Raw genomic sequence first — 15,727 nt, forward strand, 5'->3', positions numbered from 1 at the left:
ACAAGAAGGGGAAATGCTTTTGCTATAAAAGACCCTAGAAGCTCTGAATAGATAAATATGGCCCAAGACAAGACACAACAACAACAATAATAACAACAATAATTCATATAATGCTTTAAAAATTTCAAAGTGCTTTATCTTTCATTTGACTGTCATAACAGACCAGGTGAGCTCAGTGTTACTGGGATTATTTCCCATTTGATAAATGAGACTACTACACAGAAAAGCTGTGACTTAGCCAGTCTAATAAAAGAATAAGTGTTTAAGCAAATTATAACTCATTTTGGTTAGTTTGGGGATCCCAATTTTTTTAAATTAAAAAATTTTTATTTTGAATATTTTCCCCTAGTTACATATTTCATGTTCTTTCCCTCTCTCCCAGACCCCCTAATCCCCCCTTAGCCGATGTACAACTCCACTGGGTTTTACATGTGGATCTCAATTTAAAAAAAAAAAAACATTAAAATTTTTTTAAGTTCCAAATTCTCTCCCCTTTGTAAGAGGGTGATTTTATGGGATGGGACTAGATGGTTAATATAGGCCAGCATCAGAAGATTTAACAGGTTTGGGAAGGCTAACAGAACCAGCATTAATAGGGTGACTGTGGGTTGATAGACTGACAGGACCCAGCCCAGGCAGAGTCTGTCCTGAAGTAACACATACAGACCACTCAATAACAGGGATAGATGTTGGATTTATTATAAAAAGGAAAGGTGGAAAGGGAATTTGGATAACCCTAAACTTATATCAACTACCTAAACCTCCCCCCCAGATCTAAATGTTTCATCACCGAGAGTCTTCACAGAGATTGATCCCTACACTGATCTCCCTAGCTATCTAATAGATCTCAGTCCCTAATTTGGATAGTCCTACACTAAACCAAACTCCCCTTTTGATGGTAATAGAGAAGTGGTCTATGGCAGGTATCTGGGCCCAGGGAAAAGATCTTGGATCCAAAAGGACCCCAGACCTGATCTTACAGACAGCTGGTCCAAAAGACTCAGGATCACACCAAGAACTCAGTAGATCACAGCAAGTATCAGGTAAGCAGGTAGGATGGGAGATTAAAGTTGTACAGACACCAAGGAAAGTAGCCAGACTTCTCCAGGCCAAACCAGAGGAAGACAGCTCAACCCCTAGTTAACTGCCTGAACTCACTTCCAACATTCCAGAATCTTTATCCTCCTGCCACTCTCCCTTGTAGACCTGACATGCTAAAATCCTCTTCCTTATAACACCTCCTATTCCTCCTCCACCTATTGAGAAGGTAAGAAATGTGTTATTAATTATTTATGTGAAATCATGCAATACATAGTTCCATATTTGTTGTCGTTCAGTCATTTTTCAGTTGTGTCTGACTGTTTGCCACCCCACTTTGGGTTTTCTTGGCAAAGATACTGGAGTGGTTTGCCATTTCCTTCTCCAGCTCATTTTACAGATGGAAAAATGGAGACAAACAATGTCAAGTGACTTGCCCCGGTCACTAACACAGTTAGTAAGTGTCTGAGGCCAGATTTGAGCTCAGGAAGAGTTCAGTTTGGCCATTTTGCAAAAATAAATAAGAAAAAGGAAGGAAGGAAGAGAAAAAAAGAGAAATAAAGGAAGAAAGTGAAAAAAATGCTTCAATATGTACTAAGAATCTATCAGTTCTCTCTGGAAGTGGATAGCATTTTTCATCTTAAGTTCCTCAGAATTGTCCTATATTTTTGTATTGATCAGAATGTCATTTGCAGTTGATCATCATACAATATTGCAGTTCCTGTGCATAATGTTCTCCTAGTTCTGCTCATTTCACTTTGCATCAGATCATATAAGTCCTCCCAAATTTTCCTGAAACCATCGTGCTTGTTATTTCCTATAACAAAATAGTATTCTATCACAATCATATATTACAACTTGATTAGTCATTCCCCAAAGGATGGGCATCCCCTCAATTTCTTTTTTTTTTAAACCCTTGTACTTCGGTGTATTGTCTCATAGGTGGAAGATTGGTAAAGGTGGGCAATGGGGGTCAAGTGACTTGCCCAGGGTCACACAGCTGGGAAGTGTCTGAGGCCATATTTGAACCTAGGACCTCCTGTCTCTAGGCCTGACTCTCACTCCACTGAGCTACCCAGCTGCCCCCTCCCTCAATTTCTAATACTTTGCCATCACAAGAAGAGCTGCTATGAATATTTTGGTAAATTTTAATCCTTTTTTTTCCCTTTCATCTCTTTGGGATACAGACTTAGTAGTGCTAATGTAGGTTCAAAAGGTATGCATAGTTTTATAGCCCTTTGAGCAAACTTTCTAGTTGTTCTTCAGAACATTTGAACCAGTTCACAACTTCACCAATAGTGCATTACTGTTCCAGTTGTTCCACATCTCAAGAAGTAACAAAATTAAAAAAAAATCTATTTCTATTCCATATCATGGCCAATGATGAAAGAGGAAAGGGGAAAGAAGAAAGGGGGTGGTGCAAAGAAGGCAGAAATAAAAGACTGGGAGAAAAGGAAGATGAGGAAAAGTAGAGTAAATGAAAGCCAGGCCTAAAATGAGAGATGAGTTAGAAAGATGAGAGGAAAACATATTGAGAATGTCAGGGAATGGTGAATTTGCCCAATTAGGAGTATATCAGCAAATGGTAAAGTATCCAGGAATTGTAGGCAGGTACAACAGCCAAGCAAATTTTGTATTTCAGAATGATTTAAAAAGAAATAATGATTTTTCTTATTTTCAAGTTCAGTGGTATCAGGGAATCAGTGACACATACCCTTGGAGGTGGACTGGATCTCATGACCCAGAATTATAGGACTTTGAAAGTGATTTAGTGGGAGAAGTTTAAAAAACTGCCAGGAATCTGTGTTAGCAACAATCTGTGGGCCTAAAGCTATGAAAGTCAGAATGGAAAGTGAGTAGAAAGCGGGGAGGAGGGAGGCAATTTGAGTGTGAGAAACAGAAAGACAGTATGGAGAAAGCATGAATTAACTAAAAACAGGTTCAATTAAATCCAAAATACATTTCTTGAAGCTTAAGTGCCTACTGTGTGTAAGGCTTTATGCTTGGGGCTGGGAATATTAGCCCAGCAACTCTGGAATGTCTTGATATCCCACTTGTGTGGCATTTTGGATAATCACCATTTTGTAAATGTGACTAGAATTCTCATGTAGTGCCTTCTTGACCAAGAGACCTGGAGTTAAAAAAAATTAAAAAAATATTTAATTAGCATGGGAAGAAAAGTAAAGGGAAAATCCCCCCCCCCCACTTCTTTTCCTTATCCCTGCATCTATGAGAAACTCTACAAAAGTGTAAGGTCTCCCACAAGTTTCCAGGCTGCCAACTGGGGACTAACACTCCCCAGAAGACTCTCGAGTGGTCTCAGCAAGAATACTTCTCCCAATCTGGTGTTGCATGAGCCAACTGTGCCTCCCTACCAGTTCTGCCTCTGAACTTGTTTGCTTTTTCTCCCAAGAGCTGCCCCTGCTGTCTGCTGGAGCTGACACCTGCTACAGGGCTCCTGCTTTCTGGGAAGGAATGTTAGTTCTCTTAGTTCTCTTAGTTAGTTCTCTTCCAGGAGACCACTTTCATGAGCGAGAGTATATCTACTGCTAATGAACACGTTTTTCCTTGTGGGTAAGGATCTTGTTATTCCTCAGCAGGATGCCATCTAGACTCTCCTAGGTGGTGATTGCTATTGGTGTTTGTGTTTGTGTGTGTGTGTGTGTGTGTGTGTGTGTGTGTGTGTGTGTGTGTGTTTAGGGTGTCAGTTCTAACCATGGACTTATCCGCATTAAGGAGGTACTTAGTAACCCTGAAAAAGGTGATATAGAAATGCTTACTATTGTTTTTTATTCCTGACTTTACTTCAGATTCTAGACCACTCCCTTATACAAAGATAGACTGGACACAGCATCTGTTATCATGAAATTTAAATGGTTTCTTCCCCCTGATTCCTTTTTAAGAGATGGAAAAAGAGAAATAGCAAGAAAGCAGATTGTTATAAGTTCAAGGGAGAGATTCAGACAATCTTTCAATTCTAAAACCTAACACAGAGGCAAAAAAGTATAGTCACATGCTTGTACTATGTGTCTTGGAAAAAGCCAAGCCACTAAAGCCGAATCTCAGAAAGATCCCCAGGCAAAGACCTCCAGAGAAGAACCTGATATCCTCTGTGGTCTCATTTTTTTATCTTCCTCTCTCTTCACGTCTCTTCCTTTCCCTGTGCATTGGTCTATCACATCTCAGGAACCAATCAATATCTCTCTGACCCAGATCTGTGACCCTTAGTCTTGGATCATGATCCCAGGACTCTTAACCTGTGACATCTGTTTAGAGTGTTCCAGCCACGCTAATGGGCTGGCTCAGACAAGCAGAAAGTTCACGACCCTGGGAGGAAGGGGTTCCCTTTACACCCCCCCCCGTGATTCTTTTGGGAGATGAGCATGTTGAAATCTACCAGATTTATATGCCTAGTCTCCCCAATGAATAATTTCACATAATCAGCTTATATCTTTAAAGATCTCTTACTAGAGGTGAATACAATATTATACTTTCTAAGAAGAAATTATAATAATTTGGGGATAAGAGGGAAATAAAAGAGAAAGAGAGCAAAACCAATGATTGATAGATGCATTGACAAAAAGCCAAGTAGGGGACAATCCCCTTTGGCATAAGAGTTTACATTCAGAGTAAATGTGTTCAACCCCCTTCAGTTCAATTCACTATATCCCAAAGTTCATTCTGGATCTTTTGATGCAGTGTGTGGTTTCTGCAGGCTTCTTTATGGAACCTTCCTCAAAAAGTTCACTTTCTTGATTCAGGGAGTTAGCGAGCTCCTTTTCCTGAAATTTCTCTCAAAAAGAATTTTTTTAATCTTGGATTTTACAAAAATTATACAGTATTAAGACTTCAAAGACCTGTGTTGAAGTCCTAGCTCCCACTCTTACTGTTTCTCTACTCAAATGACATCATCTTTCAGGCTCATTATTCTTCTTTAATATGGAATATTACCACTTCAATGCATGCTTCCATAAGATTGTTGTTGGGAAAATATTAGATAACTTGTGGAGAGCTTTACAAATGAAAGCTATGAGCAATAGTGAGTCAGTACCATTTGACAGAGCAGGCAGGATGAAAAACTGAGGTCGAATGCTAATTTGTGCAAAAATAGACAAGGAAGCAGGGAATAATGTTGGATTTGCAATCAGAAGACCAGGGTTGAAATCCCAACTTAGTCACTTTACTAGTTGAGTGACTTTGGGCAAGTCTTTTCTCCTCTTTGGGCATCAATTTGCTCTTATGTAAAATGAAGGAGTTTCATTCTTTGCTAATGCCCCGAATATCAGTCTTGCTCAAAAATGTAGATTGTATTTATCTTTTACAGTTCATAGGCTCTTAACCTGGGGCCCATGAATCTATTTTAAAAAATATTTTTACAATTATATATCTTAAAAAAAATTAGTGTTCTAAAGCCAAAACTCCAGGCATATATCTATTGAACCAAATAATCAATCATATGAAAAACTATTGCAAATGTGAATAATATGGATAGGTTTTGAATAATAACATATGTATAATAACCCAATGGAATTGTTTGTCAGCTCTGGGAGTGGGGAGGGAAGAGGTGAGGGAAAGAATATAAATCTTATAACCATGGGAAAATATTCTAAATAAATTAAAAAATAAAAAAATTAGTTTTTTTTTAAAAACTTATATATTCTGTCTTAGAAACAATACTAAGTATAAGTTCCAAAGCAGAAGAGTGGTAAGGACTAGGCAGTTGAGTTTAAGTGACTTGCCCAGAGACATATAGCTAGAAAGTGTCTGTCAATCAGTCAGTTTCCATTGTATTCCTATGTATTTTATTTAGTAAATTGAAAATTTTATTTTGAGAAGGAGTCAATAGGTTTCATGTGACTTCCAAAGGAGCTCTGGCATATAAAAAAAGTTAAGAAAAACTTTTCCATATACCTAATATCATACATATTTTATAAATGTATATTTATATCCATGTCTCTTCACTTCTCAGTCTTTTGGCTAAGATCAAGGGCAGTATGTCCATGTCTCCCTCAATAGACTATAAGGTCTTTGAGAGCAGAGATCGAGATTCATTTTTGTCCTTGCATTCTAAGTATGGAGTACAATGCCTGGCATATAGTAGGCACCTAATAAATGCCCATTATTATTGATTGATAGACTGATTAGGCTCAGCTCCAAATCTCATGAACCATCAAATCAAAGGAAAGTACCAACAAAGAGTTTCTATGATTTGTCAGGCTCAGTAAGTCAGGGCATACCTGGGGCTCTTTAAAGCAGGAGAGTAGGCCAGCCCTGCCTTTCATCTTCCAAGTGAGCTATAGCTGCTGAAGACTGTTCATTGTCTATTTACCTCTGGAATGGAAAGGAGTTTAGTCCTGGGGGAGGGAGGGTGTCTTTTTTTTTTTAAACAACATTGTGGAGAGCCAAAGAACGAGATCATCCCTTAGAAAGGCTATTGTGTTGGGACAATCATAAATTGAAATTGGGCCAACATCTGTTTCTTTGGTGGTATAATGGAAAAAGCACTAGATTTTAAGAATCAGAAGAACTGGGTCTGAATTCTAGTTCTGCTACTTACTGGTTATGTAAGCTTGAGGAGGTCACTTACCCTCTTTAGCTTTCCGCTCTCCTTATCTGTAAATAAGAGGCTTAGGCTAGAGGATCTTTAAAGTTTGTCTTTGAATATGTCCTTTTGTACATCCCTAAGCCTTAAAAAGCATGGTGAAAGCTTGGAGTCAAGAAGGCTTTCATTCAAATTCTACCTTAGACCCTCACTACTGATGTGATCCTGGGCAAGCCACTTAAACTCTTGGTGCCTCAGTTTCCTCATCTGTAAAATAAGAGGATCAGACTTGATGTCCTTCTAAATTATGCCTTTCAGCTCCAAATCTATGAATCCAGGAATACAGATAGATGAAAGCAGTGGGAAGGATTGTAGTGGTGGCATTATTTCCTCCCTTGTTTCAGAGTCCATGGTTATGACTGGATTTTTCCATGTGGTGGCAGCATTAACCACAGTTTCATTCTCTAAAAGTAGATTGGGTTGCCTCTGGAGGAATTTTATGTTTATGGCTTCAACTAGAGACTGAAAGACCATATTAAGGGGTGTTGAAGCAAACCTTCCTCTTCAGATGTAGACCAGAGAAATGCAAATCTCCTTTAAACTCTCTAATCTGGTCATATTATCTAGTCTTCATTCACTCTTCGAGTTCCCAGGCCCACTTTATTCAGCACTTCTCCATCACTTTTTATCCCATTCAAACCTTCCCTTAATTGATTTTAAGCTATTCTTGTTTTCCAATAAGGACAGGACCTTACATAATTGGGATCAGACCCACTGAAGAACCAGGGCTAGAAAAACAGTTACATAATCTCTTGCAAAGTCAAATGAAAAAGGAAAAGGGAGTTGTTTCAGTTTCAGTCATATCTGAGTGTTATGACTCAATTTTGGTTTTCTTGGCAAAGATACTAGAATGGTTTGCTATTTCCTTCTCCAGTTCATTTTACAGATGAGAAAACTGTCTAGTTGCTATGGGAAATTTGATAAGACGACATTATCTCTTCTTCATGAAGCCCCTAGTCTCTGGGGAAAATTGCCCTCTACTCAAGGAGATAGGTGGAGAAACATAAAACCATTGGAAACTTAGGTCTAGAATAATCTGAGACCATAGAATTTCTAGACTTGGAATAAGTAGAATCAGAAAGATAGGATAATCAATATCTAGAGACTTGGACCTAAGACAAGCTAGAATGATTAAGATAGAAATGAAGGTGGGCTTGTAAATTTGCAGAACAATAATTATAAGCCAAGACCTAGAATAAACTAGGACCAAAGCAACCAAAGAAAGACTGGACCTAGAATAATTTAGAACAAAGAAGAGCAATAAATTGTTGTTGTTCAGTTGTGTTTGACTCTTCTTAACCCCATTTGGGGTTTTCTTGGCCAAGATACTGGAATGGTTTGCTTTTCCTTCTTCTGCTCATTTTACAGATGAGGAAATAGAGGCAAAAAAGATTAAGTGACTTGCCCAGGGTGAGTCACCTAGTAGCTAGTAAATGTCTAATAAGTGTCTAAAGTCAGTTTTGAACTTAGGAAGATGAGTCTTTTTGACTCCGGGCCCAATAGTCTATCTACAATGTCACCTAGCTGCCCAAGAATAATAAATAGGCAATAAATCAGAATAACAAAAGGCCTAGGTCTGGAATAACTAAGAACCACAGAATATGGATGGTAAACTTTGGCCTAGAACTATAGTGGGTTCAAGAACAGAATTAGATTATATGTATGATAATAGTTCAGTTAAACAAATATTTACTAGTTGCCCACAACATTCAAGACAATGAACTAGGTATAGTGATACAAAGATAAAAATGAACAACAGTCCCTATCCTTAAGGAACTTCATCCTAGTGGAGGGTAGAGCATGAAAACAGATACAGAAATACAAGATGATGAGGACACAGAAAATATTACCAACTGTACAGAAATGACTACATTACTAGATAGAAATTAACTGCTCTTTATCCTTGACCTCAGAAACTCTGGTAAGCTTTCTGGCAGAGCTATAAATAGGAAAGGACCATCAGAGAGATGAAATTTAGAGTGCTGACAGTATTTGTTCTGCTTCAGTGAATAGGGATGACCACCCATAGCACTACAGTATCAAGAATAATTGGTTGAGATAGAAAATTATGAGATGCCACACTTTCTCTCTGCTATCCCCAACCCCAGGCAACTGTTGTTATTGTTTAGTCCTATCTGACTCTTTGTGACCCTGGATGGGAGTTTTCTTGGCAAAGATACTCCAGTGGTTTCCCATTTGCTTTTCCAGGGGATTGAGGTAACCAGAGGTTATGTGACTTGCCCATGATCACATAGCTAGTGAGTATCTGAGGTCAGATTGCACTCTAAGCCCAGGACTCTATTCGCTAAACTACTTAACTACTGGGTAGCTGAACTCCAGAAATATTCTTAGGATTGACCTAACCTATCCCTACAGTCTTCAATTATGTGGTATCTCTACCCATTGGGTCTCTGGGTCCTGAGATTCCTGTCACTGCCTCCTTCCAATGGGGCTTTATGTTCCAAGGTCTCTATCACATCTCTCAATTCCCTTCTGGATCTGGAATAACATGGAATGACCCAGAAGCACAGAGGGAAATTTTACTTAAAAAGTTTCTTTGAAAATTCTTTCTGTTCCCTTTGCTCCAGAGTTATTCTGAGAGATGCTTGCCTGACTTGCCAGGATTGCTAGTCATAGCCTTGCTTTCCAAGGGTTCAAATGAATCTGATCTATTCTAAGAAATGACTTTTCTGCTTTCATTTTCAGATTTCAAGACTTACTTTTGAAATAAAGGTTCTTTTTGTCCACAGGATCCTGGAGGGAGGGATTAATGTATATGAATAATGTAATAAAAAACCCCACTAGATATGAAGTCAGGAGATTTGGATCAAGTTGAAGCTCTGCTACTTACTACATGATCTAAGGCAACTCGCTTCCCTTGTCTGGATCTCAGTTTTTTCATGTGTTGAATAAGGGTATTAGATTTGATGCTGTCTAAGGTTCTTCCCCTTCCTCTGCTCCCTAGCTCAAAAAATCTTTTGCTCCTAGAACAGGGGCAGAAGCAACGAGTGTACGAGTGGACAGGGAGATGACACCCATCTTCCCCACTATTGTAGTGTCTCCAACTCATGGTGACTTAGCAGAAAGTGTTCCCTTGTAAAAACTGTTGACAGGGTCTGGGGAGCAGCACAGAGATAGTGGTGTCTTACTATTGGGTCATAGTCAGTTTGAAATCCATCACTTCCATGACCCAAGTGCTATGGAACCTTTAGAAGGGGTACCAGCCAGTGAGGACAAGAAAGGTTGACAACTGGAGTGGGTAGTCTTCTATCCGCCATATGCAAAGACTTAGTTCTAGGTCATGTAATCTAGAGCTGGGAGACAGTCAAAGAGAAGCAGTGTGATATAATAGAATGAGCACTGGATTTGGAGTCAGAGGCTCTGGTTTGGGAGTTCCAGCTCTCTATCTATGAGACTATATCTTCTCTTGGGTCTGAATTCTTGTTAGTAAATTGAGAACATGTGACTAGATAACTTCTAAATCTATGACCCTGGGATCATTTAATGAACTTCATTTTACAGAGGCAGAAGCTAAGGTCTAGGGAGTTACCAGACTCAACATCTGGATCCAGGTTCTCTGACTCTAAACCCAATGGCTTTTGCATTTTATCAAGATGGGCATTAAATCTCCTAGTGCCTTGGTAGGTAAAAGCTTCCCAAGGGAAGGAAAGGGGAAGGCAGGAGGGTGTTCCACAGTCATAAGATAGTATAAACTAATGGAAAAAGCCTTAGACCGGGAGTTAAATATTCCATCTAATCTTGAGCAAATAACTTTATCTCTAAATATTACTTTTCTCCTCTGTAAAATGAAAGAATTGGGCTATGAGATCACTAATAATAACCCACAGTTCAGTACATGAGAAAGATGACTAAGTGTGGCATTAGGAGATAAGGGTCAAAATTCTGGTTATAATACTACCCGAGATCTCTTACTACTTGGTCTCTTACAGTCTCAGTTTCGTCTATAAAATTTGGGAAATGATACACTCCTCTCTATTTCACATGACTTTAGTCAGCAAAGTCCAGAGCTTTCACCTTAAAGTGCTTTAGAAATATGTCATCATGATCATGTCCTATACTATAATGGCCTTTCTTGTTCTAACATTTTGATGTTGTAAAGTCCTTGACAATGTTAATAGTCTATTTTCTAAGAGATTTTCTGATTCTAAAAAGCAGCAACTTTGTGATAATTCTGTGATTGTTTGGTGATAAATATTATGGCCAAGTTTTAGAAAGTGTAGATGGTCAGCTTATCACCTGTTGTGTCCTTCCTAGAGATGAGAGAGAAAGAGGTTGATTTTGATGGTATTATATGATCATAGATTGAAGGCATGAAGGGGACTTAACCCTCTTATTTAACAGGAATTGGGGGCCCAGACAAAGTGACCTGCCCACCCTCATGTAGGTGGTAAGGATCAGAGTAGTTATCCAAACCCAGGTCCTCTGATTCCAAATCTATCACCATCCCACAGATCCTGTCATGGAATTTGCTCAAAATCCTTTAAAGATTCCCTGTAGCCAAGTGAGTTAGACACTCAAGGTGTTATAAGCTGGAGTCATTCTCTCTTTCCAGTCTTACCGCATACTGCTCCTTTTCCTACAGTCTATGCAGCAGCCAAACTGGACTAATTTGTATCTCCTGTATATGTTCCCATGTTTTTCCATCTCTGTGTCTTTGCTTATGTTGTTTCCTGAGTTTGCAAAGCTCTCCCTCTCCATCTCACTTATCTGGTCTACTGAATTTCTTCCTATCTTTTGCAGTCTAACTCCAATGCCACCTCCTTTAGGAAGCCCTCTCTTATCTCTCCCACTAGTTATGGTCTCTCACTGCTCAGAGTTTCTCCTGTGTGCTTATTTGATATTATTTTGTATGAATATACTAAAATTCTTTTTCTGTGCTTTGTGGTGACACAAAGGTGACTGATCTCTAGCAGGCCCTGCTAATCCAATAAAACTTCAAGGACAGGCCTGGTGAATACTGAGTGGACTTAGGACAGTGCAAAGAGGCTGCCCTCCAGAGAGCTGACTCCCAGGTGGTGATTATTTCAAGCATATCTGGTCAGAAAGAAAGACCTTCAATTAAGACATGAAGGCTTTGAGACCTGTTTCAGGAGAAGGTATGTACCCATGGCTAAAATCATGGAAAGTTGAAGATTTGGACTTAGTGTTGTACTATAAATGCCTGGCTAGATGAACCTAGGAAAGACTCGATTATTTTGGTATGTGTCATAGCTCCATTCTGAGTTATAAGTCCATGAATGTACAGTATGTGTTGTAATGTACGGTTCCAGCAAAAGCCCTTGCTTTTACAAACCAACTGTAACAGCTTGTCAGTTTGAAAGGATTTAGAATGTTCAACCAGCTTGGGGGATGGACTCACTGGAAAAACCATTAGAGCTAGGCTATAAATAGCCCTGAAATTCCAACTGAAGGGGCCTTTTGCCTTTGGGGCATCTTGGACCTGGTATGTTCTTTCTAGACCTCTCCCTGACCTCTCCATTACATCCTGCTATTTTCCCTGGATTTCCCCATTAGGACCTGGGAGGAAGGACGGTTTGGTGGTTAAACATTGTGGTTTTAGCTTCTGTAGGCAGGAAGGACAAACTAAATCAAGCCATCCCCTTATCTAGTGATCTGATAAAATACCTTTACCTCAGGGCAGTGAAACCTTCCCTGACTGAGAGAGCAGGCCTCTTTCAGTCTGACCCTCTCCTGCGTCCCTTCCCCCAGCACCAGTTTTCTCCCTAGCAGCAGTTACAAAACCCTAAAACCCCTTTTCCCTCTGCTTATCCCTGACATCAATATATCCCCTTTGATATCTACACAAAAGCCTCTGGTGAATCATTATACTTGATATTAGGGTAAAAACTGAAGAGAGAAGGAATAACTTTACTTTTATTTCTTGAGGGCAAACCTGGGTATCCATTTTGGGCAGGAAGTAGCCAGTGGAGACTTCCTGGAGATTTTAGTTTAACTGGCAGGGAGGAGCCTCTTGTCTCCTCCCTCAAGGGACCTTAGTAATTAAACAAAAAACCTTTGATCCAAACCCATACTACTTCTGGCTGACTCAATTCTTCTTATATGACAGAGATAGCCCCTGTCTGAAGGACCCAGCCTATTTCCTCCCAGTACCTATCCTCTGTCTCTAGCCTCAGTGATGAGTCTGTTTGAGCATCCCTTCCTATACTCCCCAATCATCCCTTACCTTACTATATTCCTCATCCTAACCCCTTCCTTCCCACAACATATACATATCAATTTTTCTTTGTAACAGTGTCTTGTTTCAATGTGTGTCTTCTCTGGTCCAGAATACAGTGCTCTGCATATAGCAGGTGCTTCATAAAGGAATGTTTGAAAAGGAGTATAATTGACAGGCAGCGTGGTATAGTGGACAGAGTACTGGACTTGGAGGTAGGAGGTTACTGCTGCTGTTCATTTGTTTTCAGCTGTGTCTGACTCTTCATGGTCCCAATTGGTATCATCTTGGCGAAGATACTGGAGTGGTTTGCCATTTTGTTTTCTCACTCATTTTATAGATGAATGAAATGAGGCAGAGTTAAGTGACTTGCCCAGAGTAACAGCTAGTCCGAATCTAAACACAGGTCTTTCTGACTCCAGGACCAGAGCTCTAATCTGCACTGCCTCACTGCTCTGCAATAGATGTGCTCAGATCCTGCCCTAGACACTAGCTATGGGTCTTTGGATATTTTACTGAAACTCTCTGGGATGGGGTTTCCTCATTTATAAAATAAAGGTGTTGGACCTGGTGACCTCTAAGGTCCCTTCCTTCAATAAGGTGTCATAGTGGAAAGACGAGTTCAAATCTACCCTTGGACACTTAATAGCTATGTGATATTGGGCCATTCACTTAATGTTTGCTTCAGTTTCCTCAGTTGTAAAATGAGCATGATAACAGCACCTACATTGCAGGGTTCTTGTGAAGATCAAATAAAATAATAATTTATAAAGAATTTAGGGCAGTTGGCGCCTCAGTAAATTGAGAGCCAAACCTAGAGACGGGAGGTCCTAGGTTCAAATCTGGCCTCAGACACTTCCTAGCTGTGTGACCCTGGACAAGTCACTTAACCCCCATTGCCTAGCCCTTGCCATTCTTCTGCCTTGGAACCAATACACAGTATTGATTCTAAGATCGAAAGTAAGAGTTAAAAAAAAAAAGAATTTAGAGCAGTGCCTGGATATTAGGTACAATATAAATGCTTATTCCTCCCTCTCTCCTTCCAGGTTTCAATCTATCATACTAGGAATGGAAGTAAGCCAGAGATTATATATAGGAGGGATTGTAATCTTGGGAATATGCTTTTTTCTGCCTTAGGTTCCATTTTCCTACAATGTTGTGAATTCAGAATGAAAATTCCGAATGGGTCAGAGAAGGCAAAGGCGAGGAAGGAAGAGCATTGAAATGGAGAGTGAGCCTTGGAAGTGATTTCTAGCTCTGCTGTTTGTGACCTTTAAGAAGTCACCTCACTCTTCTGTGTGTCAGTTTTCTCCTCTGAATGGGAAGAGAAGTGGAGCATGAAAGACCCTTCTAGTTCTTACATTCTGTGATTTTTATGGTCCCTACAACCTATGGGAGTTATGTGTCTTGTGTGTGCATCCATGCATGAGCCAGAAGATGTAAGATCAAATCCCACTTCTGCCATTAGTAGCTCTTTGGTGACCTATTACCGCTTTCTGGGCCTCAGCTTCCTCATCTGAAAAATGAGTTTGTTGGACTAGATAATCTCTTCCAACTCTAGTATCCTATGATCCAGCAGGTTATTGGCCTTCTCTGCCTCTCAGGGAAGTAATTCCAGTTGTTAGGTGGGCTCCGTTGAGATCCGGCGGCCAGTAAAGAGAGCACGGAGTGCGCCCTGAACGTCTCGGTTCCTGAGGCTATAAATGACTGGGTTGAGCATGGGGGTCACTACCGTATACATTACGGTGGCCACTCGACCCCGCTCAGCCTCATATCGCGCTGTGGGCTGAAAGTAGACTGCAATGACAGTGCCGTAGAAAAGACCCACCACCGCCAAATGAGAGCCGCAGGTGGACACGGCCCGGAGCCGTCCAGAGGCTGAAGGCAGGCGTAGCACAGCGACAGCAATGGCTCCATAGGAGGCCAAGATGAGCAGGAAGGGCGTGACCACCACCGCCGCCCCCTCAGTGAAGATGAGCAACTGAATGTGCTGAGTGTCGGAACAGGCAAGCCGCAGCAGGGGCTGGTGATCACAGAAGAAGTGTGGCACGCTCCTGGAGGCGCAGAAGGATAGGCGGGCCATGAGCAGGATGTGCAGCAGGGAGTGGCTGTGAGACACAGCCCAGGCAGCAGCCACAAGTCCAGTACACACGGCCCGGGACATCCTCACGGGGTAGTGCAGAGGGTGCCGAATGGCCACGTAGCGATCATAGGCCATGGCAGCCAGCAGGCAGCTGTCAGTCACACCCAGCGCGAAGAAGAAATACATCTGAGTCAGGCAGCCTGCCCGTGAGATGGAGCGGTCCTGGGCCAACAGATTGGCCAGCATCTTGGGCACGGTGACAGACGTGAAGCAGAGGTCTGCGAAGGAGAGGTGGGCCAGGAGGAAGTACATGGGTGCACGGAGGGTCGGACTGGCTCGGATGGCTGCCACGATGAGGCCATTCCCCATCACACCTGCGATATACAGGACCAGGAATAGGGCAAAGAGAGGCCTCAGTTGCCCAGGGCTTGTAGACAAGCCCAGAAGGATGAAAGGGGCCCCTTCAGAGGACCTATTGGTCCTCTCCATGTTCTGTTTAGTTCTCTGCTCAAGGGAATTTTGGTAAGTCACTTTCCCTTTCTGAGCCTCATTTTCTTCATCTGAAAAATTTATTTAACAAATAAATTAAAATATCTACTCTGGGAAGTTGTATTTTTTTTTTTTTTTTTTTTTTTTTTTTTGTTGTTGTTGTTCCAGAGGAGATACTGAGCTTACAGTCTAGGATCAGTGTTGGCTGAAGTTTTCAAGTTCCCTGCCCAGAGGGCAAATTTAAGCTGTCTGTGAGCCCTCCCCTTACGACCCCCATTACCCCAAAGAGCAGAGGGAGGAAGTGTGTGCTGGACAGAGG

General features: G+C 40.9%; 1 protein-coding gene across 1 annotated transcript; it reads right to left on the minus strand.

Moving 5' to 3' along the window:
• Window positions 1–14,457: 14,457 nt before the first annotated feature.
• LOC123235374 (olfactory receptor 1K1-like) lies at window positions 14,458–15,408 on the minus strand. Its single transcript, XM_044661492.1, has one exon. The coding sequence runs from the start codon at window positions 15,406–15,408 to the stop codon at window positions 14,458–14,460; it is 951 nt and encodes a 316-aa protein (XP_044517427.1).
• Between the last annotated feature and the right edge of the window lie 319 nt (window positions 15,409–15,727).

The sequence above is a fragment of the Gracilinanus agilis genome, chromosome 2 (genome assembly GCF_016433145.1).
Source record: "Gracilinanus agilis isolate LMUSP501 chromosome 2, AgileGrace, whole genome shotgun sequence".
Classification (NCBI taxonomy): domain Eukaryota; kingdom Metazoa; phylum Chordata; class Mammalia; order Didelphimorphia; family Didelphidae; genus Gracilinanus; species Gracilinanus agilis.